Below are 23977 nucleotides of genomic sequence, written 5' to 3'. Positions count from 1 at the left end.
CCCTTCACCAACCATGGTTAGCAAAGAGGACGCGAGTAAGAAACGGTCAAAGAAGTATGGCCCCACGTTCAAGGTGCAGCCCATGCCGCCGCCCAAGATCCCAGTGATTCCTGACCCGCCGTTCAAGATGAGCGAAAATGGATCCAACAAACCATACAAGTGCCAAACTCCTTCGGCAGCAACATCCTCGGCGGCCTCATCGTCATCATCAGCTGCAGCGGGCACTGACTACAACAAGCAGATAGGCACCATGAACGATACTATTTCGCCCAGTAAGGTGCCCCGCGGCATGGAGTCTTTACTGAATTGACAAAAAATGTGTCATGGTCTACGATCCATTCTGACACAATATCTTTTTATTTTCTCATTTCATCTACCTAGGGAATTGGAGAAGACCAACATGAACAGGGCGCCAGAGAGAAATATAGAGACAGGAGGTGGGGGATCAAGGTTTTGGCTTGCCGCACAGGCAGGCACTGTGTCTCTCATTTTTCGTGACCATGACACGAGGCCAGACTGCACGACAAGCAGAAAAAAGAAGGAACAACGACAAGACACCCGACCTTGTGTCTACAGTCGAGGAACTAGAGAAAAAAGCCGAAAACTATTTTCCCCAAAGCGCTGAGCTTGGATGGCACTGGCGGTCCAGGGAACCCCCTTGACTGCATGTGTCTTGGGCGGGTGTTTTTTTTTTTCTTTTGTTAAAGAGATAAAATCTTCCTCTTTTTTTTTCTTCATTTCCTACCAAGGGAAGCAAGCCTGCTGCTTATTCCTTTGGAATTTCTTTCAGTTTTTCGTGATGCGACTCGACGATCTGATGCCGCCAAAGGGACTTATTTTTCACGTCTTCCATGTCTCTCTCTCTTTGCTCATCTCTATTTGTCGCTCTTTTCTTCTTTCATGGTGAGGGGGATACCATTTGCCTTCTCTCTTTTTTCTCTGCCAAAATTATTTTTGCTAGTCCTGTGTTGGCTTTTTTTTTCATTCTAGTTTTCTTTTCTTTTCTACTATTCCCCTTTTTTTTCTTTTTCGTCTTTGATACGACCATATTCCAAGGGCCATCATGAGCCTTGGCCCTGGGATGACATGCACGACCAAGTAGGCGAGTGGCAGCTGAACATTTGGACAGTCTTATGCTCTTTTTTTATATTCTAAGTCTCCCTCTTGCTGTATTTTTCTCGCGATACATAGTGGAACGCATATGCATTTAATAAGTTACGAGTGCTATAATGTTATGACAAGCATGGTTTTTTTTTGTTCGTGTATGCTTGTTACTAGTAGGAATGGTGCTTGTTGGCAGGGAGCGAAAGAACCCAAAAAAAAAAAAAAAAAGAAGACAGGAACCAGATGCTTGGAAATAGATCCGGTGTTGAACAAAGACATGAAAATACCTTTACGGAGCCTGTCAATCAATTTTGCCTGATCCTTTCTCTTCTCTTTTCTCTCTTAATATGTGCACTCTTGGGTTTCCCCGCTCCCCCTGCCTTTGTCCTGAGCTTGGAAGACTAAGACCAAGACCAAGACCCTCGTCGGCTCGGCCTCTACCAATACATATGTACACACATCTATATGCTTGTAGTGGTGGTAGTAGTCAACATGTATGTTTATGTGTATGTGTATGTGTATGTGTGGGTGAACGCTCCGGGACTTGCGTGTTTAGTTTGGCTATTCCAACTTGGCTGTCATGGCACCTTACGACGTAACCCTCTGGAGGACCACTAGGATGTCGTTGTCGTCGAGGTCTGGCTCAGCGCTGGTTTTTTTTTTTCGTCTCGCATCCAGTCCAATGAGGGCGGCGGGCCAAAGGCCAGGATAAGAGGGCAGAACAGGACAGGACGTCGGGCCAGCTGAAAGCTGAAACGTAACAGTGGGTAGACGGGCTTTTTCTTGATTGAGCCTAGTTGTTTGTTGGTTCGTTGTGGTATTGGATGGAGAGAGAGGGTGAGAGAGAGAGGGGCAGAGGAGGAGGAGGGGTTGTAATTTTTTTTCTCGTTCTTCTTCTTTACTTCCGTTCTGGGTTAATTGTTGACGGCAGAGTTTTTTTTTTTATAACTTGTTTGAAGAGTGAGGAGAAGCGCAGCATCGCGGGATTCATTGTCCTGAGGATTGGTGATTGTCTTTGTCTGTCTGCTAGTTATTCCGTTTATTCTTCTTTTTTTTGGTGATTATTTTGTCAGCACACATGCTTCATATTTCTTGACCAACGAACTATATGCTATACAACTACATGTCAGTTTTTTTCTCGTTGCTTGATATTCTCACCGTTTCGCTTCAGTGAAACGAACAAGTTGGAGGGGATCATGATGTTGCTCTGAGGGGCTTGCTTGACTTGCTCGTTTACCTGTCTAGACAGATACAAATATTGCTTCTATAACAAGATAGTTAACTATAGCCAACTACCATGGCCCTGTGAAATATCGATGTATCCCGGCTGCCCTGGCGCCTGTCGAATTGTCTTGTTGTTTTTGTTGGTGTACATGCAGTCGGGTTCTCTCTCCTCTCGACGCCATTGTTTTCTCGACAAGCAAGAAAAGGGAACAAGAAGGGGGGCGAAAAAAAAATCAGAAACAGCCGCCATTGTTGTAGGTATTGTTGCGGCTATTTAGACGTTCCGACATAGTTATATCACAAAAAAAAACAAAAAAGATTACGGCGCATTTTGTGACCAACTCACTAAAACTATACTTGTATGCTCTAAGCCCATGCAATGGCAGGTCAGGCCAGGCCAACATCAAAGTATCTACAGCCATGTTTTTTTTTAAAAAAAAAAAAAGAAAAGAAAAACGACACAACTGACCAGGCTCGGAGAAGGAATTTGCTTCCGAGGTTGTTTCAGGAAAAGCACGGAAAGGAGAGGAAAAAAAACCAGACAGCCCAGAGTGGGAGATACAGAAGCGAGAAGAGAGGGAGAGAGCAGATGAAGAGAGAGCAGATGGAGTTCCACTAACTAATCAACCATGACCTTCCAGTTACGCATATCGATACTTACTTGCTCGTGATACACATACACGCGCTTCTGGCTGTTCTTGACCAAACAGCCCCTTTCCTCTCTCCTCTCTTCCCCTCCTCCTCCTCCTCATTCCTCTCATCTGAACCCCTCCCAACTCTCAAACTTGACACCAGTCCCCATCCCATCCATGCCCGACTTCCAGCTTGGCCTGAAACCAGAACACCGCAAACAAGCATAGGGTTGGTTGTTTGATGAATGACATCAGATCCTACAGCCGAGAACCCTGAGCCTTGATCGAAACTCAAACCCAAGGCTGGCCAGGGAGAGATGCTGCTGCTGCCCCGACACGGCATGGTATGAGATGACGAGCACCTTGGCCGGTTCACTTGGGCTTGCATTGAATTCCCCATCCCATGTTTGCATATGAGGATTTGTCACGTTGGGATCATGCACATAGACTTGTCCGAGCATGAGAGCTAGTTAGTCCAACTACATAACGATACAAACACATGTGTGTCCACATCCTGTAGCTAGTTAAGTGGCTAACTACATGTCTTGTACGGACGGGTCTTGCACCGGCTTGCCGTTGCTCCCTCGGCCTGGCTCCTCCCATCTGCTCCGCCCTCGCCCTTACATTTCCATCAACTACTAGCTACATCGTGCACATATTAGGCTCGCCCCCTCTTTCACGCCCTTGGTTACAGGTCGCCGACCCAAGACAAAGTCAAGAAAAAAAAGGGTCGAGTTCGCTTGTTTGCAGCAAGTGAGCTCTGGCTCGTTTTGGTCCACGCTCCCTGGCCTTGGCCTTCCGACACATTCTAGCAGTAGCAGGTCTTTGTCCAGAAGGAGCTTCGATTTGCTTCTTCTTCTTTGGCTTTGGCTAGAAGACTGTGCATGTGTGTGCAGTAGTTAGCGTAGCATGGCAGCAGTAGCAGGGCCAAGTGCTGCTGTTCGTGTACACTAGTATAGGTTATATGTACATACACATGTACATATGTACAATGTATGTAACTATGCATTCGTCGTCCAGAGTCTGCGGCCAAGCTAAGAAAGAGGCCCAGAGCGGAATAGTGCACATGTATGCATGTGTGTCTGTAGTTATGGTGTATTGTCAGCATAGGATGCTGGGACATGGCTGGATGGAGATGTTGTTTTCGTGACAGCCACCCTGTCAGGTGTCTTCTCTCTTTTTGGCGAACCATTCGCTGCCTGCGAATTTGCAGACCTGGATCGGCTACATGACTATGTGTGCTCTGAATCCCGGCCGCAGGGCAATGAGGGCTATAGCAAACCCCTAATATGATGTCTAGGGTAGCACGTATGACCCACCACTAACGACAAATACGTTTGATATCCAGCCAGGAGTAGCACATCACATAGATATACATACACATGTATGGATGTATGGATGTATGAGTGCGCATGTCCTTGTCGATAGGAGGATATATACATATCTGTCTGTATGTCCATCCACTGTTGCATCTGCGCCAAGGTAGGCTCGCCGGGCAGCGAGGCAGGCAGACCTGCAGCACAAGAGCATACAGATGTGCCTTATTGTGCATATCTGTGCGCTGCAGCATGCTGCGGATCGATGACTGCGGGGCGCGTAGATTCTATTGTCTGAACTGTCTGGCTCTGGCTCTGGCTTTGTTCGACAATACAACGACCAAGGCCAAAGGAGCCAATCCAGCACCTCCTCGCCTCCTCTCGACACATGCTAATACCACTCGCTCACTGCATTCTCTCCTCCTTCCCAGGGCGGGCCCGTCACCCCAAGACCTTGGCCGTCTTTCCCCGGCCATAGGCTTGCGCTTTCTTTTTGTCTGGGTTGGTTGATTGTCCTGCGGCTGCTTCAAGTCAAGCCATCTTGTCGATCTCTTTTCCTGCTTGTCCCTTCATCTCCGCGCCACATCCACGTCCGTGTCTCTGTCTCTTTCGCTCTATGTGTATCGTTTTAGTCTCGTGCTGAATCGAGTATAGATCAAGGGGAAGCGTATTACGGGTCTTGACAAGTCTTCCCTCGAACTGAACTCACATGTCTTCTTTCAGTAGTTAACTAACTAGCTAACTAGTTCGTTAGTTGGCTTACCCCAGGGGATTTTGGGGTCGGCCTTTCTTTTTGTTCTTTTTCTTTTCTTTCTTTTTTGCCAAGCTAGTTAACTAGCTAGTACGGTCGTTTATTTGACAGCTTTTGCTAGTGTGTTTTTTTCGCCTGGTCGGCGATCTATCTATGTACATACTCAGAACCAAACTGCACTAAGCGTCGAGCCATATGATAAAGAAGCTTGAGGCGGCAGAAAGTGTGGCGTGGCGTCAGGTAGCACGGCCGATGGATGTGGCGCCTCAACATCAAGAGAAGCCCCGAAACTTAAGACTTTTGCCAGGTCAAGCAAGTTCTGGTCTTGTTTGCTCAACCGGTCTTCGCCTCGGTCTGACGTTGCAACAGGATCCTTTGTTTTTTTTTTCTTCCTGCTTTTCAGCCTCATGCGCTGCTGCAAGATCTGCATATTGCATACTGCATGTCGAAAGCTCTCAGTGGTTGTGTGTACTTGTGTTGAAGTAGCAAGCATAGTAGTTAGTCAACCAACTAGTTAGTTATCTACAATGGCTAGTTGTCTGTCTGCATGTATGTACAGACTTGGATGTTTTCACTCATCAGTTACTCTCTTGGGCTACCAACATAGCAACATCTACATGGACCATCCCTCCTTCGTAGTCATCCTTCCATGGTTGGGCTCTCTTTCTCCTCCTGCTTGCTCTGGTCGGTTCTGCGTCTGCATTATCTAAACCAGATATGCACAGTGTTGTAACCATGTTATGTGCAGGCTAGATGAGGCCTTTGTCCTGGCTCACCCAAGGTCTTTAAGTCCTGGTCGAGGGATGAAGGCAGACAAGAAAAAGAGCAAGAGAACCCGGAGAGGATTTGCGACCCCGGCCCAACCCACTTTTGGGGGATTAACGACCCCGGGCAGACAGGCAGGCCAGCCAGGACATGTGCGCACAGACACAAGTATCTACTACCTACTGCCTACTACCTATCTCCCATCACCTGGACCCGGACCTGGACCTGGACCAGTAGTCATGGTATGTACATGTCACCATGTATGTATGTACACACCCGCACAACTACAGCTAGAGAGACTTGGCCCAGGACGAGTTTGGTATCTGTTTCCTGCAGCCAGCCATCATCTGGCACCGCTTCGACCCGTGGTACCACTTGTCCTTGGTGTACTTTTGCAGGGCCCTTTCTTGCGAGCGTCTTGTGTTGCCCGTAGCTGAGTAGCTCAAGCGTCGGGTAGAAGACTGCGTTTCACGCTACGAAGAAGGACCCGGGGAGAGGGCTTTGGCTTGCGTGCGTGAGCGGCTAGGCTAGTGTTGGCTACAGTACAGTAACTGGTTGTAGAAGCAAGTGACCAGCTAGAGTATGTATGTACATATGTATGTAGAGGAGGAGGGTGCAGTATAGTACATACAGCCTTGTATGTATACATACAGAGTTGTACTGGATGGGCACAGGTTGAGACGTAATAAACTGGCACATGTGTAGTTATAACTAATAACTAGCTGGTTGGTTGCTTATACATTCTGTTTCTCTATTGGGAGGCAGGCACGGCGATTGCCCTGGTGCTTGCTTGTCTTGTGCATATGCAACTACTCTGCACAGGAGCTCCTCTCCTTGCTTCTGCTACTACGTAACCACTTGACGAACTAAGAATAAGTCTGTCGTTTTCTTTCTATCTCTCTCTCCCCGTCCATCAATTTCCGTCTTTTCCTCCCATCCCATCCCATCCTCTCCGCCGTCGTTTTAGCCTCCCCTGAACCTGCCGTCCACCCAAACGAGCCTACAGATGGTCCTCCTTCCTGTTCTGCTCCCTCTGCTCCTTCCCCTCCTTTCTGCTCCTTCCTCGCTGCCCGCTCCTTCCCTCATCGCCCCAAGGACTCCGAAAATACCAACCACGACGAACTCTCCGACCTGGAGGAACTTGTCGTTCTAGACCGCGCCCACAGCCTCCAAGACACCCGGTACTTTGAGAGTGTCGCTACGCCCACCAAAGTTTGCTGTAGACGCGCTTCTAGCCGAGGTACCGGACTCGAGTTGTCTCCATCCACCACGATCTGGTTTTTTTCCTTCTTCTTTTTTTCCTTTTTTTTTCTACTCCGTCTTTCTCATTTTTCTCTCTTTTCCTTGCTCCACGATTCCTTCTCTCTTTCTTGGTCACCAATTAATTTCTTTTTCTCTCTGCCATAGCTCGTTCCTTTATGTGCACGCCTTGGGCTTCACCAGCCGGGCGCACAGCCATAATCATCATCACCAACCACAAACTCAAGCTTGTTTACATAACATCATGAATTTACCAAGTCTTAAGCACCATACTAAGTTTAGGTTTGTTTGCTTTTCAGGCCAAGGCCCCAAGCCCGCCACCAGAGTAAAAAAAAACAGCACACAAGACAGAAAGAAAAGCCGGTTTTTGTTGTTTGAGCGTAGTATTTCATCACAGTGTCTATCGCCTTTTTCTTTTTGTGGCTGGCCTGGGTGATCTATCTCTTTTTTCCTTGTCACCAGGTACATACATATAAGTAGACCCTCGGCGAGTGCTTGAGGCCCTTGTCCAACCAAACTACAACAACGCTGTACCACACACTAAGCCCAACACGTTATACGTGATATGCCGCCCCCCCTCCTCCTCCCTTCCGTGCATTTCTCGTCTCTGTGCACATCACCAGCCGGAACTAGGTTCACAGACAAGACTGAGTATCTGAGGGTTTGCTTTGCCGATGTGATGTGCCTACTGCAAGTCCAAGTATATCCATCTCTTCTCCAGTCATTCAGATGCGCATCTGCGTGGATGTGTGCATGTTTGCTTGTCTGTGGTGGCTGGTTGACTCCCGCATTGATAGAACCCCATAAACAGAAAAATAAGCCTGCCAAATAAACCAGGGACGACAAATCTTGACCACAAGAGGACGGCCAACCAGCATGTTGCCCACACAGAGCCATAAAAAGACCGTCTACAAAGAGGCCGAGAGAGCGACAAAGACGCCGTCTCGCGGCTCAGAATCAGGAAGAAGATTTGCGCTGCTGCCCTCGGCTACCACGTCCTTTAGAAGTAGACGTATCGACGCCGGGAGAGGGGAGAGGAGGCGGGAGAGAGGAGAAAGCTGGTGTGCTCGCTCCTGTTGATCGTGGCGAGTGCCGCGCGAGAGAAAGGTCCTTGCCGCACCTTATCCTCCCGTTCCCCCATCACTATGACCTGTCTCTTAGAATACCACTCGTAGCTTCCAGCTTGGCGCCATCCGGCCGTGGATCGTGTACTTGCTGGTGAGTGCCATAGAGCACAGACTGGAGAACACTGCTTCAGTGAGGCGAGAGAGCCAGGCCAGTTCCCGCTCAGACTCCGCACACCCGTAGATGAATCATAGCTAGACACCTCCCCATAGACTTGCTGCCCTGTTACAAACAGAGAGCCACCAATGGCACAACTCTCCTCCGGCTTAGGCTGTGCAGAGCCCAAAGTTGGTCAAGACAACCTGCTCTCACGGCCCAATCAGCACCTGGAGCCCGTCTCGGCGGTGTGCCATGCCACAGGGCAGATCAACCCAGACACACATGCGTCAGTGGTCTTTGTTTCCCATCGGGCTCTATCTCTGTCCTCTAATGCTGGGCTCAGACGTGCCAGCTGGCTGGCCGAGTTTCCTTGAACGGAGACTTTACTTTAGCTCTACCGCCTACCGATTTGCGAGCACCGCATCTCCCCTGCTTGCCCTGCCTACTCGGTACACAATCTTCTAGCCACCCGTCTTGTCTCTCGATCTCGGATCGTATGTAGCGCTCGAGCTTTTAGCTTGTCCTCCTCCCCCCACCCCCCACCGCTCCTCACTTCAGACAAGCCTGGTCCTCCAGACCTTGCACAAGCCCACGCGTGCATCCGAGGCCGCTGCTGTCTACGGTAGAGCTGGCCCATTCACCTTGGCCTACGCGCGTAGTGTCTGGCTGTGTGCGCCGTGAACTGGGGAAGAGCTACTGGGTGATGGAGAGCCCTATAACCAGCAAAGTTATAGTCCTGTGTCAACGGATCAGGCTGTGTACGTGAGGACAGCTGAAGTCCGTCTTGTTCCGTATGCTGTGCCTTGGTGTAGTGTGCAACTTCACGCTCAGGCCCAAGCTTTGTGTCTGTTCAGCAACGAATACGCACCGCGACACCGCCTCCCCGTCTTTCTAGTAATACTTTCTATCCGGAATATTGTGATGTCCGTAGATAACCTATATAAACATCATGTTGATGGTTCCGCTACCACTACAAGTACGACACACCATGCCAGCAAAGCCCTGCTCGGTACCCCTAGGCATGCTAGGCTCACGACATCCTGTGACAACGACGCCATGCCGGGTATGCCGTATACTGCCAGTCGTTACATGGCGTGGTTCTGCTTGTACATCGTTCATTCTGCTGCCACCGTCACCGCCACGGCTGACGCTAGTAGCTGGCTGATCTATCCAGATATATGTATGTGTCTGTACACCATGTTTGTTCGCCGTCCTGTCTGGCCTCATACGTCGTGAGAGGGTCCGGCATCAGAAAGGACCCTGCCTGTTTAGTTAGTTCTGTCGGTTTTTCGCTCGTCGTAGCCAGAGGCTAGCCTGTTCTCTTTCTCTCTCTCTCTCTCTCTCTCTCTCGTCAGTCCTGTCCCCTCCCAGACGCCCGACCCTCCATGATGCCTCATTGCTGCACCACCAAACACATCACACGCACAAACCGCCATGATCCTTTCTTCCCGAATATCCCATATCCGCTGGGTACTTGCATTTGCCAGAGTTCCATCCATATTTACGCGCATTCAGCTTGTAGGCTCCGTAGAAGAAGAAGAGAAGAGGAGAGGGGAGACCGTCTTTTGCCAGGGCGGGGGGGGGGGGGGGGGGGGGGCAAAATTCAAACATCATCGTCCAAGCCCCAAAGAGGCCATCTGTTCAAACCTAACTACTTGTCTGAGAAAATCCAACCTTCTCAAATGGTAAGGCTAGGCTAGACTTACAATATAACCCAAGCCTGGTCTTATAGCTCACGTACTCCCAAAAAGCCGTGCTTCGGGACATGGTTATGTCTACCAAGTATCTAGTTGTGTACATACGAGTATCTATAGCATCATGTGTACGCGCAGGAAAGGCTATGAGGAAGAAATGCGAATTTATAAAAAAAAAAGCACCAGACCAGACAGCTGCTGTGGTGGTATCAGACAGTGCCGCTGACGGAAATATAACTATGTAATTAACTCAGACAAACTTTTTTTGAATGGGAAGAAGAAAATAGAAGAAGAAAAAAACAACAAATGGAGGTATTGTATTTCCGCTCGGCAACTCCATGCTCAGGGAAAATGCATCAAAATCACAAAGAAGCAGACTCAATGTAGAAACAAAGACAGAGGGGAGAATGAAAAAAAGAAGAAAAAGAAGGCTCACTAGGGCCTAGAAGAAAAGCAAAATGTAAAAAAAAAAAAAACAAAGTACCACAGAAAGACTCCCCCTCCCCCCTCTCATAAAACAAAACAAAGCCGCCATGAAAACGCCAGTTAATGATGACTGCCGTGTATAAACAACAGTACCAGTGGTCGTACAAGGGAATATCGTGAAATTCCAAGGACATCGACAGCAAGACAAAAAGGGAATATGTAAAGAACAAAGACAAGCCGGATATGATCGAAGAATCGTCTCGTGGAAAGGACAGGAAAAAAGGGCAAGAGACACAGGTTCCCGAAGAGGTCGACACATGCTGGGCTGGGCTGGGCTGGACGGCAATCATTGCGATTAAGACCGGTTGCTGCCGTTTTGTCGTTCTCTCCTGGAAACGAGCATATCATACATCCGGTGAAGCTTTTCGCCGTTCAGAGGGACCGATTCCACAGGCCACAAGTCCGCCAAGAACTTCCAGAACCCGTCGCATGTTGACTTGCCCACTTTGGACCCGCGGATTTCGTTCTCCAAAAAGTCGCCAATCACCAACAGCTCGTCGCCATAAATCTTAGCTCGCTCCTTGTTGTTGCGAACTCGCTCCTTCGTCGTGTCTAGAATCCGTTCAAAGTTTTGTCGCACAGGTTTCAGCAAAAGCCAAAGAAGAGTGTCATTGTCAGGATTATCCAACTCAGCGAGATGATCGCCCTGTCTGCGAAGCTCTCCAAGCCGGCGGAGTGCTTGCGCACGAGTATCATCAGATGTCAAGTCTGACCTCGAACCGTGGTAGTCGTCACGACGGTCACTTTTGCGATGAGAACGGTCGCGATCTCTCTCACGCTCCCGATCCCGATCACGTTCGCGATCACGATCCCGGTGGTCACGATCCCATTCCCGGTCACGGTCCCGATGATCATCACGGCGAGCTTCACGGCGGGGGTCTTCCATGCGGCGGCGATCGTCGCGGTGCCGATCGTCACGTCGCACGTCGCGACGGTCCTCGTCTACACGACGGTGTTTCGGAATGCGTGACTCGTCTTCGTCGCGGCGTTTACGCTTTGGTGAATCGGGATCTCGTTCTCTGCTGTTCGAGCGACGACGGGAGTCTTCGGGCCGACGCTTCACATGTCGATCGTCGGCGTAAGCACTTCTGCGCTTTGCATCAGTACGGGAACGATCAGCTTCACGGCTGCGGCCTCCACTCCCATTACGAGACATGGATGGAGTGGGTGAATCGGTCTCGGTGCGGCGTAAACCATTGGAACCTATTAGTTTTTTGTTGGTGCGGTGGTGGTTTTCAACAATCCTTTGTGCCGCGACATCATTCGAGTACTTGGCATAGACGACTGTGAGAAGGTACTCGGCGCGTCGAGTCAAGTGAACTGCGCCAGGCGCTTTGATCTTATCTCCTCCCTTGGTACGCTCCTCTTTCTTTTCAATGCGGTGCTCTTCCAAGAAGAACTTGTTTTGCATCTCTAGTTCCACATCGTCCCGAATCTGAGTCCAGGCACCGAAGCCATAGCGGTCGATGCCGACTAAAAGCATGCCATCTTCACGCGCACCCCAAGGGCATGAATAGTGAGCCGACTTGGTAGCTTCAGGAAGTCGGAATGATCGCCAGTCCGGGCTCGAAGTAAGGGCGAGGCGCAACATGCGAAGTTGAGGAGGGCGTTCGACTGGTGTCTCGGCATTGACTTTTTTCAGTACGCCGAAATCAAACAAGACCGCCTTTTTGTCCTTTTTGGCAAGACTCTTGCCATACTTCTTCTCGTCTTCCAAGAGCCGCATTGCGTGTTCTTCAACTACGCGCTTGCACTCACTGATGAACGAGTTGACAAACTCATTGATAACATCTCGGTCGCGGTCAGCCAGCTTGGCGTCTTGAACAATCTCATCTCCCCTGTCTTCCATTGAGCCGTAACGTTGTAACGCTCGAATGAGATTTCGCTGTTGGCGTTCGTTGAGGGGCCGTCGAGGATCCAACTGCATAGCTCGGCGGTTCTCAAGCTCGCGTTCTTTCTCAAGCTCACGCTGGCGCTTCTTCGCTAGTCGATCAGCCCGGTCGTCTGAGTCAATGGCGATGCGTCCTTTGAGAGCAGCCCTTCGAGGAGCGTTCTCTTCGCGCATTTTCTCCAAATATTCCTCATGCTGACGTTTCTGCTCTTTCTCTTTAAGTTCTGTGAGCTGGTCCTCGGGAATGATGTCATCCCAGTCCATAGCTAGGCCATCAACCTTGACATCAGTATACTGCATGAATGAGTCCCAATCGATACCGCCATTGCTAAGGTTCATCTTATCATTGACAGCGGTCTTGGTCACTTCAGCAGTTTCCAAGATTTTATCAATGTCTAGCTGTTCCAAGCGCTCCTGATTTCCAGACTGCTCAAACATTTTCTGGGAACGCATACGAAGCACCATCTGAATGTCCTCGGAAGTTGAGGGGCCGTCGAGCTTAAGGCCACGTCTATCCATTTCTTGCCGCATAGACGCATCATCGTCAGTCAGACCAGCCTGTATAGTGAGGTATTCCAGAAGGAGCTTATTCCGAGCACGTTCAAGAACTTCTTCCTCTACAGTCTCTTTGGAAACAAGTCTGTAGATGTTGACTGGCTTTTTTTGACCAATGCGGTGGGCTCGGGCCATTGCCTGAAGATCAGCCTGGGGGTTCCAATCCGAGTCAAAAATGATCACGGTGTCAGCAGTCATCAGGTTGATACCCAAACCACCAGCACGAGTCGAGAGGAGGAAGCAAAAGTCGTCACTGTCCTCGGCATTGAAGTGATTGATCGAAAGACGACGCGCAGATGCATTGATGGTACCATCTAGACGTTGGTATTTGTAGCTGCGGAAGTTGAGATATTCACCAAGCAAGTCGAGCATGGCGACCATCTGACTAAAGATGAGGACACGATGACCATCACGTTTGAGCTTAGTTAGAAGTTGATCTAAAAGCATCATCTTTCCACTGCTTGTGACAAGGCTCTTCATTGTGTTTTCGCGTGACTCGTTGCCGTTGAGGAGTTGCTTTTCAACACCGTTAATCATGTATGGGTGGTTGGAGACCTTCTTGAGTTCCATCATGATGTTGAGAAGTGAATTCTTTTGACCACCCGTGGCATTGCAAAGTGCGGAATAGTTTTTTGTCAAGACGGCTTTGTAACATTCAAGTTGCAGGTCAGAAAGCTCAACACGAATAATCTTCTCGGTCTTCGGGGGCAGGTCTGACTCCACAGTCTCCTTGGTACGACGCAAGATGTAGGGAGCGATGCTCTTGTGGAGCTCTTGTAGCTGCTTTTGAGCATCGGCAGCAGAGAGTGATTCAATGTCAGAGTTGATAGTAACTTTTCCAGGGTTGAGAAAGTCCATGAGAGCAGCAAGTTCTCCAAGGTTGTTCTGGATAGGAGTACCAGTAATCAGTACCTTGCTAGGGACATTAAGACTGAAAAGCTTGGCGTAAAGTTGCGACTCGCGATTCTTCAAACGATGAGCTTCATCAACAGCCAATACCTGCCACTTGAATTGCTGAAAATATGAAACATCGGCCATGATGTAGTCATATGAGGTGACAAGAACATTGAATTTGGGGCGCTTGGGATTTCCGTTGATCATCATTTCGTTGTTGCGGATAATGGTTCGAGCGCTCTCGGGGCCGAGGTAGGTAACGTAGTTGATTTCGGGAGCCCAAAGATCAAAGGTGTCACACCAAGCAGGGACGACGCTGAGAGGGGCTACAACCATAAAAGGGCCTTCTTGGTCACGTGAGTTCAAAAGCCAACTCAGAAACGACACACTTTGGACAGTCTTTCCAAGACCCATTTCATCTGCTAGGATGACATTGTTGCCTCGGGTCCAGTTGAGAGCGAGGAACTGTAGACCACGAAGCTGGAAAGGACGAAGCTGCCCGCCAGTAATGTACTCAGGCTGGGCATCAAGCTTGCTGAAGTGTGAGCGAGTCTCGAGATTCGATTCTCGGCGGTCAGATGTCCAAGAGCGAGATTGGCGGTCGAGAAATTGGTCGATTTTGTCCTGGAACTTGCCACTGATGTCTTGAGAATCTTCCCAAGTGCAGTCCTGGTAGGTGAGACCTTTCCACTTGATGTAGTACTCGGTCCGACCTTCTTCGTCGCTACGAACAGCGACCACGCGCTCAACCTTTTTGTAGTCTTCCAAGGCCTCTTCATTGCGCTCCTTGTCCATGAGGAACTGTTCGCGTTGTTCGGGCGTAACGTCAATCTCGAGGATAACTCTCTTGTCTGCTTCAACAGTTTTGCGAAAGTAGTTTTCGACTTTACGGAAGCCACGGGTCTCGCGCAATGTCTCCCAGTCTTGCCAGGTAGCATGCATGTGAGAGCTCCCTTGCCAGCGGATGTTGTACTCGAAATCGGCTTTGGTGGAATAGAGTGACAACTCTTTGCCTGGCAGCAACCGGTGGCCAATTACCTCGCCAACATAGGGGGAATCATCAATCTCGGCCTCTTGCTCTCTCCAACCAGGCTCTTCATCATCTTCAGAGTCAAAGTCACTTTCTTCGTAAGCTCCTTGTTGGACACGAGCAGCGGCGCGATTGGAGATTCGTTTTTCCACGACGGGTGTGTTAGATTGCCGGGCGCGCCGAGCCTTTTTCCGGAGAGACTTTCCCTTTTGGCCTCCATACACATCGGAATCGGAGTCAGAATCGGAAATGCGACGGGAATTTGAGTTTGTGATGGGCGTCGAACGCTTCGAAGCTTTGGGTAAAGTTTAAGGGTTAGTTACTAGACGGGAGGTAGACAACAGCGTGTAGCATTGGCGATGTTGGGCTGAAGCTTACTAGTCCTTGAGTTAACGACACGACGTTTGGTAGGTTGTCTGGAGGACGGTGCGTCGTCTGATTCTGAGTCTGAATCGACCTGTTTTTAGTTAGCACAAGATGAAGGCGGGCTTAGGGTTTTATGGTTGGACGGAGAGGAGATTGTCGCATACAATCTTGCGAGTTTGGACGGCTCGTGACTATCAAAATAATGTTAGCCAGTGGTTCGTTGAGTCAAGGCGACTGTAACGTACGCTTCTCCGAAGCCCATAGAGCTCTGGGTTGTTCTTTATGTACTCGTCTTCATCAGCGGTCATTTTGCGCTTGGTACCTCGTCTTGAAGCCGACGTGGACTGAGCATCATCATCTTCTACTTCTTCAGCACTATCTTCGGCAGCTGATTGTATGCTCTGTTCTTCCATGTCATAGTCTCCGTCATCGGACCCATTCTCTGATATGTTTTCACTCCCATCTGTTTCATTATTGGGATAGGCGACATCATTATCCTCATAGGATATCCCATTTCGAGATGCGCGGGCGCTCGGGGGCGAATCTGAAAGTTCACTGCCAGAGACTTGATCCATGACCTCCATGTCGTCTTGTTCACTGTCGGACATTTTTGGTCGTAGATATTTGGGTCTCGGATCCCGATGTGAGAGATCGTGAGTTGGTAGAGTGGTTGGATCTGGAGGTGAAAGATAACGTGGTTAGCGGAACGGCAAAAGAACATACAGGGCCCATAAGGCTGGCGTGATGAGTAGGGAGGGTTGCGACCAGAATCTTGCAAGTAGAGCGCAAAAACGTCCAGCAATTGAACATCCACGGCCTATCAAAGCTCTTCACATGATATTGCGATGATGGTCAACTGTGATAGTGATGATGGCCGACATTGAGCATGGCATGATAGATTGAGGCAATATTCAGGATGTTCAGCGTGACCAGCAGCATCAGGCGATGTGTTTAAGGGTATTATCGGGCGCTACAGGCAAACATGGAAGTCATAAGCATCCAAAAGCGACGTCATCGCGATGAAGATGGTCTGCGGCGATGGAAATGATGATGGGAATTGAGACGCGATGGAAAGCTGTAGCCATGTACTGATTGGGGACTTACTCTCGTGGAGCAGCAGCGCAGAGAATCACAGTAGTATATTAGAAATAAACAGAAAAAGTATTGCGGGATATCATCAGCGCTGAAATGCCGGATATAAAAGGGATAAATGGTGGTGGTGTTGATGGGCGATGGCGATGGCCCAAATTCAGCGTTGTTAGAGAGTTCGGGAGTTGTGAGGATGGAAGGCGGAAAGAAATGTAGAAGCGTGGGTAAGTTTAACGTGGGTCAAGAAAAAAAACTTGGGGGCTTGGGTAGCGCTACCAGCTAATGAAAATCGACTTTATGCAGGGCCTTGTGCAGCGTGCTAGGACTTTATAATGCCAGCAGCCCGAACGACGTGCTTATTGGTGGGCTTCTCTGCCACACATGACGCCACATGCGCGCCACACAAAAGCAACAACACGACTTAAAGATTCACCAAATGCACCCTTTATGACATGAAATAGTAGCGGGTAGACGTCAAATGATACAAAAAAGGGCATTTCTGGCTTTAAAAGGTTGATACTTGATGAAGAGCTACTCTTCGCTGCACCACGACATTCATTCCCACTCTCCGCTGTTCGCTGTGCCGATGAGCCAATAGGGTTAATATTCCGGGACAGGGTTGCACGGCATTGGAGGAGCCTTTCCGAGTCATCCAGCATCATTTGCACGTATTTTTTCGCCTAATTGAGACTTCTTTGCCAAAAGGATCAGTGGACAAGATGAAAAGTACAGATACATCTCTAGCATATGGCGCCGGGCATAAAGCCATGTACCGGTACTATGCATGCCTATGGCAAGCTCTACGCCTAAAACTGACCTTTCACAGGCGCTCAAAAAGTGCTTACTCAACCCACAAAACAGCCTCGCATTTGTCCACTGGTTGGCTGAGGCGCAAGTCACAAATTATCGTCCTCCATAATTTTACGCCAAAATTTTGGACCCAAAGATTTCTTTCAGTGGTTGACGATCGTAACCTTTGCAAAGGCCACCTCAACTATCGCAAAATTGCCTTGATCTCGGCCTTTGAACAGCAGAGCTTACAGAGGAAAATTTCTTTGATTGATTCTTCTCCCACCCTCATATTCGCGTTCGATCTCCCGAAAAAACATCTGAAGCCAGATCCAGCCCATCTCTTTCACCATGTCCGACAAACTTACGAGGTGAGAAACTTTGCCCAATGTCCAGCTAAAAGCTCTGGATGGCATCCAGAAACTTCAAAGACGCATCTCTGACCATTTATTTGCCTGTAGAATTGCCATTGTCAGCACTGACAAGGTTCGTTGGAGCCCATGCCCCTCCAAATCACCAGTCGAAAAAATCATCACTACCATGATATCCGCCCCGCTACCCCGCCACGCCCACAAAGCTTGGCTACAAAGCCGCAGTATCGCGATTAAAGACCCCGAACCGCACATTTGTACACGAAGAGACTACCCTGGCTAACACATGAATCATATTACCCCAATAACAGTGTAAGCCCAAGGTATGATCAACCCCAGCTCCATGAGCCTTCCTCTACTGTGACCAGCTCACAAAGCTGACCTCTATTCCTCCAGAAATGCCGTCATGAATGCAAAAAGTCCTGCCCCGTCGTCCGTTCGGGCAAGCTCTGTATCGAAGTGAGCGCCGACTCGCGCATTGCCTTCATCTCCGAGGGTCTTTGCATTGGTTGTGGTATCTGCCCAAAGAAGTGCCCTTTCGGTGCCATCACCATCATCAACTTGCCCACCAACCTCGAGTCTCAGGTCACCCACAGATACTCCGCCAACTCCTTTAAGCTGCATCGTCTGCCTATGCCCCGTCCTGGAAACGTCCTGGGTCTTGTTGGTACCAACGGTATTGGAAAAAGTACCGCCCTGAAGATTCTCAGTGGCAAGCTTAAGCCTAACCTGGGCCGTTTTGACAACCCCCCCGACTGGGAGGATGTTATCAAGTACTTCCGTGGCTCCGAGCTGCAGAGTGAGTAGAAGACCACCGGGGTGTGCCATGGAGAATAAACATGACCATCTAACAAGCATCTAGACTATTTCACTAAGCTTTTGGAGGACGATCTGAAGGCTGTTGTCAAGCCTCAGTACGTCGATCAGATTCCCCGTGCTGTGCGCACTCCCCAGAAGTCTGTGAAATTCTTGATTGAGTCACGTAACACCATGAACAACGTCGAAGAGGTGGCAAACGTTCTTGGTAAGTGACATACTTTGAATTATTTGTGCATCTAAAGGTAGATTATTAACGACAGGGAAAAACAGAGCTGAACCACATCATGGATCGCGATATCAACCTGCTTTCTGGTGGTGAACTGCAGCGTTTTGCTATTGGTACCGTTTGCGTGCAAAAGGCTGATGTGTAAGTCAAATTTCCTCTTTAAGTATAACAATCACATGCTAATGTATTGGCGGCTATAGTTATATGTTCGACGAGCCCTCGTCTTATCTTGATGTTAAACAGCGTCTTGCTGCTGCGCGCATCATCCGTTCTCTTCTGCGCCCCGATGACTATGTCATTGTTGTTGAGCACGATCTGTCAGTTCTTGACTATCTTTCCGACTTTGTCTCTGTCTTGTACGGTCAGCCTGCCGTCTACGGTGTTGTCACCCTGCCCTACTCAGTCCGTGAAGGTATCAACATCTTCCTGGATGGCCATATTCCCACCGAGAACCTGCGTTTCCGCCAGGAGGCTCTCACCTTCCGCCTGGCTGAGGGTGCCGACGATATTCTAATCGACAAGTCCCGTGCTTTCAAGTACCCTGCCATGGAGAAGACCCTAGGTGGCTTCAAGCTCAAGATTGATTCCGGTGATTTCACCGACTCCGAGATCATTGTAATGATGGGTGAGAACGGTACTGGAAAGACCACCTTCTGCCGCCTGATGGCTGGTGCTCTGAAGCCCGACAGCAAGAGACAGGTTCCCGAGATGAAAATTAGCATGAAGCCCCAGACCATCACCCCCAAGTTCGAGGGTACTGTGCGCCAGCTGTTTTTCAAGAAGATCAAGGCTGCCTTCCTGTCGCCTCAGTTCAACACGGATGTTATCAAGCCCCTGAAGCTAGAAGACTTCATCGATCAGGAAGTCAAGAACCTGTCCGGTGGTGAGTTGCAGCGTGTCGCCATTGTCCTGGCCCTGGGTATTCCTGCAGATATTTACCTGATCGACGAGCCCTCGGCCTACCTGGATTCCGAGCAGCGTATCGTTGCCGCCCGTGTCATCAAGCGCTTCATTATGCATGCCAAGAAGACCGCCTTCATTGTCGAGCACGATTTCATCATGGCCACCTATCTTGCCGATCGTGTCATTGTCTTTGACGGTCAGCCCGGTATTGAGACCCACGCCAACACCCCCGAGTCGCTGCTCACCGGCTGCAACACTTTCCTGAAGAACCTGGACGTCACTTTCCGCCGTGACCCCACCAACTTCCGTCCTCGTATTAACAAGCTTAACTCGCAGCTTGACCAGGAACAGAAGCTCAACGGAAACTACTTCTTCCTGGAAGAGGGCCCCAAGTCATCTTGAACAAGGCATGCATAAGAATAACTGGAAGAACAAGAGGCTTCCTCCTTTCCACCTACACAATAATTTCCATTTTTTCGGCCCCGGCGTTCTAGGAGTTCAAAAAGCGCTTCGCAAGATCAAGGAGAAGCGCAGTGGCTACGGTGGCTCGGTTGGTTCCGAGCTTGGAATGGATGACGAAGGCGATGATAACAAAGCTGACAGCAAGGCAACCCTGCCCGAATCAAGATCTCTGTTTCTTGCTATAGTTACGTCCATTAACTTGCCGCCATACATGCGACAGCCCGACCATAATCGAGACCTGGACTAAAAGGAGATAGATATCCAAGGAGATGCTCATGTCACGTGCCGGCGTCCCATGTGGTCAAATTCTATTGGTGAAGTGTCCGCAGGCTTAGTATGGATTGATAGGGCTCCATTGTTGTTATTTTTTTTTCGTTTCTTTTCTTCGCCCTACATACAGATGTCTGGAAGGTTGGACTTGGTTGGCAATATAAGCTAACTAGTACTATGAGACCAAGTGATTCTTGAGTGCTGCCATGGTCATGCTGCAGCAGTGCCTCAGCCGTCTTAGTCATAGTTAATTTGATTTTTTTTTAAAAATTTCCTATACTTGCATGGAATGCGCATATCATGATAGAAAGACCGTGTAAGAACTGTGTTAACTATGGCATGATTTTATTTTTAAGGGTTCCGAGTTACTAGCTATGCATGACTACAATCTGTACTGCCCCCGCGACCAGCCATTCTTACAAAACAAAAGAAAAAGAAAGAAAAGTCTACACGATATGCGAAGCAGTGGCGTCCATCTACTCCTCAATCTCGCCTTCTTCACTGCCAGAGTTCATGGCCACGTCCTCTTCAGCCTTAACAGACTTGCCGGCCGTCTTACCACCGTCAGTAGTAGAAGCAGGAGCAGAAGCGACGGCACTTGTACCAGCCTTGCCAGTCGCCGGGGCAGGAGGAGACTTTTGGCGCTTGCCAGAGGATCCATTGGCAGAGTTGCTGGCGGGCTCCGGGGCAGCGGGTGATTTTCTAGATGAGCGAGGGTCACGAAGGGGGGTTTTCTCACGGGGGGTTCTCTCGCGAACGGTACGCTGTCTCTTTAGGAGGGGAAAAAAACAAGGCGTTGTTAGTTCATCTTTAAAGTTTTGATTCCATGGTTGGGGCAGGGCTTTTCTTACCTTGCTGTCACGACGGTCGTCTTCCTCGTCGCTGCGGCGGCGGCGAGAAGCAGAGGGCCGCTCGTCATCGTAGTTGAGTTCGTCAAAGGAACCACCGCGATCGGCGCGGCGACGATACATGCGATCGTCGTCTCGTGGGTGGCGATCGCGTTCATAGTAGCTTCCCTCGTCGCGGCGCGAACGGTGGCGATCGTAGTCGCGTTCCCGGTCTCGCAGTCTGTCTCTTTCGCGGCCATGGTCATCTCTATCTCGCTCTCTGTCGCGATCACGAGAACGGGGTCGAGAACGCGGCCGTTCCCGTTCCCGCTCTCGGTCACGATCCCGCTCCCGTTCACGATCACGGCCATGTTCACGTTCGCGATCAGCCCAGGCGGTAGTAGGCTGCGAGTCAAGCAGCGACTCGGCGTTTCTGCGAGAGTTGTTGCGTTCGCGCTCAGCAATAGCCTTGCGACGATCTGCTTCATAGGGATCAGCTTCGGCCGAAGCAGGGGTTGTAGGTGACCTGCTCCGGCGTCTTCCAGCTCCACTGCGGTGTGATTTCTCACCTCTCGAACGATCCCTCTCGCGGTACAAGTCACGATCACTCGAGGCTCTGTCAGCTCCGGCTGCGCCTCGACGACGCTGCTGCCGATCGCGTTCTTCGTCGTCGCGGTCCTTATTACGACGCTGGATTTTTTCAAAAATGTTGCGGCGGGTTTCATCAGAATACAAGTATTGGAACTCGTCGCTACGGGAAATACGAGGTTTCAGTTTCTCGTAGGTATCAGAGGGACCAATTGGGGGCTCAAGGCGTTTAAGGTAAGTCTTGAAGTTTTCAGCAGCTTTACGCTGGAGGCGTTCGGGGTATCGTTCGTCATCGGATCGCTTGAGCTTCTTTTCCTGTAGCTGCGTGGTGTTAGTATTGTAAGCCAAACTCGGTAGCAAGTGGAAAATACATACCCTCTCGAATAGAAGAGTAAGAATTTCAGGGTCAGTGTCAGCAACACGGCCGTTATCTTTGATTACAGCCTGGAACTCGTCAAAGGTAGTTTTGGACGTCACCTCAAAGCGCTTGTCATCAAGGATATCGAGGATATCATTGCGCAGGCTACGCAGTGACTTTTCTTCATCCTCAACCACATCCCAGAAGAGCTCCTGGGCGGTTGAGCCTGATTGGCCGGCCATTGCAATGTACCGCTCATCTTTTTCGATAAGAGGGAAGATCCTGGACCATTTACTGGTAGCGTTTATCTTGCCGTCCTTGCGTAGTTCGGTGAGCAGGGCCATGAAGGCATCGCGGGTTTTGCGCTCATTACGGTACTTCTTGACCTTGTTTTGTTGCTTGGAGTCATTGAACGTCCGTTCAAGCGCCTTGACGTGGTTCTGGAAGGAGGTAAGCACATCAAAGTCACTCAGGGCCTGGTACTTCTCCTCGGTCGTAAAGACTGGTGCGTTTCGAATTTGAGCTTGAGCATCGGCCCAACGGGTGTAGGGCTCCAGGTTCAGGCTTCCAAGAATATCAACCAGGCCGTCCATAGCAGCTTTGCGTTGAGCGGCTTGGTTCTCGGTGTGGGCTTTTTTAAGGCCAACGACATGCTCAATGAAGAGCTGGCGACGTTCATCCTCATTGTTTGTGGAGCGGAAAATAGTTTCGCCCTCAATGAAGGCCCGGGCAGTCTTCCAGCGAGTGTAGTGCTTGATTTCGTCATGGCTCTTGAGCATGGTCTCAAAGTCGGCACGAAGTTTGGCCATTCTTTCCTTTGCCTTTTCGCGGTCTTGCTCCACGGTTTCCTGGCAGTATTTGTCAAAGGCAATCTTACGATCGCGGGGATCACGAATGGCGCGGAAATGGGGGTCCTTGGCAGCTGCACGTGCGGCCTGCTCCCATGTCCAGTCATGCTGAACACCGCTACGCCTCAAGAGCTTGACAAAGGCAGCTTCAGCTTCTTCGGGCGACGCAAACTCGGTGTCGGGGAGGGTGGGGGTAAAAACGGGGACCATCGAGTCGAGATTGTGGACACCAGGACGGTACGAGTCCCTTTCACCACGGTTATCGCGATGGTAATCTCTGTCACGGTAGTCACGATCGCGGTAGTCGCGGTCACGATCACGATCACGATCACGGTCACGGTCACGGTCACGGTCACGGTCACGGTCACGGTCACGGTCACGGTCACGGTCACGGTCACGGTCGCGGTAGTCTCGAGAATCATGGCGATCGGGTGCAGCACTAGCAAATCCAACACGGTGCGGAATAGACGAGCTAGAGAATCGGTCAGTATATCTTAAGCATCAACGGTTATAAGCCCAACTTACACTGGGGCTGCTGGCACACCAAGAGCGAGCTTGTATGCCTCTGGCATCTCCCAGGAGCTCTGTTGAGTCTCCGTATTGTACCAGTACTTGCGACCACCATCGGCCGTGTATTCCTTCCATGGCTGGTTAGCCAGAGCACGCTGTGGAGGCTGTTAGTACCCAAGTCCAGATTCGATATTCGCTAGTGACGCTTCATACCTCCGCCGGGGTCATCATATCCACCGGCTTTTCCCATTGTGTGGCACCAGTCGCGGCATTGTGGTAATATGTACGGCCTTCCTCGCTGGTGTGAGCTTGCCATGTTCCCGTAGCAGTGGCAGCACTCATCGTGAATATCGAGTGTGGGTCGTCGGGATCGGCTCGTCAGTCAAGATATAGAGAAGACTAAGACTGGAGATCAACGCGCCGTGTTTTCAGTCTGAGAAATCAATCGCAGACAGGGGGCGTTCGTCGTGGGCAAAATCGCAGTTCGACAGCTGTGCGGTCACTGTTGGCAACGAGACTAGAAAAAGAAAAGCCGAACCTGGTCGCGTCGTCACGTCGCTGCGCTTATAGGCTCAAATGTAAAATTGGAAAATAAGAGCGTAGTACACAGCCTTGTCTCTCACGTGACGATCCACTTCAGCCTTGTCCGGAATGTTGCCTAAACCCTATAACTTCTCAATAAACTGGGAATCTCTGTGAAACGTCAAACGCATGATTTACATCGC

At 49.9% G+C, this 23977-nt stretch overlaps 4 protein-coding genes across 4 annotated transcripts; 2 read left to right on the top strand and 2 right to left on the bottom strand.

Moving 5' to 3' along the window:
• Window positions 1-13: 13 nt before the first annotated feature.
• Window positions 14-310, top strand: BROUX77_007858 (uncharacterized protein; the record flags this gene model as incomplete). Its single annotated transcript, XM_073752998.1, has 1 exon — window positions 14-310. The coding sequence occupies one exon, from the start codon at window positions 14-16 to the stop codon at window positions 308-310; it is 297 nt and encodes a 98-aa protein (XP_073602151.1).
• Window positions 311-10751: 10441 nt separating this feature from the next.
• BROUX77_007857 (uncharacterized protein) lies at window positions 10752-16131 on the bottom strand (the record flags this gene model as incomplete). Its single annotated transcript, XM_073752997.1, has 6 exons — window positions 10752-15121; window positions 15205-15283; window positions 15357-15383; window positions 15438-15868; window positions 15916-16009; window positions 16072-16131. The coding sequence occupies 6 exons, from the start codon at window positions 16129-16131 to the stop codon at window positions 10752-10754; spliced, it is 5061 nt and encodes a 1686-aa protein (XP_073602150.1).
• A 1290-nt stretch (window positions 16132-17421) lies between these two features.
• On the top strand, window positions 17422-19791 carry BROUX77_007856 (uncharacterized protein; the record flags this gene model as incomplete). Its single annotated transcript, XM_073752996.1, has 7 exons — window positions 17422-17441; window positions 17532-17556; window positions 17753-17764; window positions 17838-18240; window positions 18304-18465; window positions 18531-18627; window positions 18687-19791. 7 exons carry the CDS (start codon window positions 17422-17424, stop codon window positions 19789-19791), a joined length of 1824 nt encoding a protein of 607 aa, XP_073602149.1.
• An 806-nt stretch (window positions 19792-20597) lies between these two features.
• Window positions 20598-23594, bottom strand: BROUX77_007855 (uncharacterized protein; the record flags this gene model as incomplete). The annotated part of the gene is made up of 5 exons (XM_073752994.1): window positions 20598-20891; window positions 20973-21857; window positions 21912-23214; window positions 23268-23407; window positions 23466-23594. The coding sequence occupies 5 exons, from the start codon at window positions 23592-23594 to the stop codon at window positions 20598-20600; spliced, it is 2751 nt and encodes a 916-aa protein (XP_073602148.1).
• Window positions 23595-23977: the final 383 nt, after the last annotated feature.

Source organism: Berkeleyomyces rouxiae, assembly GCF_048999995.1.
Source record: "Berkeleyomyces rouxiae strain 22BRR77 chromosome Unknown BrBRR77_ptg000012l, whole genome shotgun sequence".
Classification (NCBI taxonomy): Eukaryota; Fungi; Ascomycota; class Sordariomycetes; order Microascales; family Ceratocystidaceae; genus Berkeleyomyces; species Berkeleyomyces rouxiae.
Note: the sequence above shows the minus strand (reverse complement) of the source record. Positions and strands in the feature narration are given on the sequence as shown.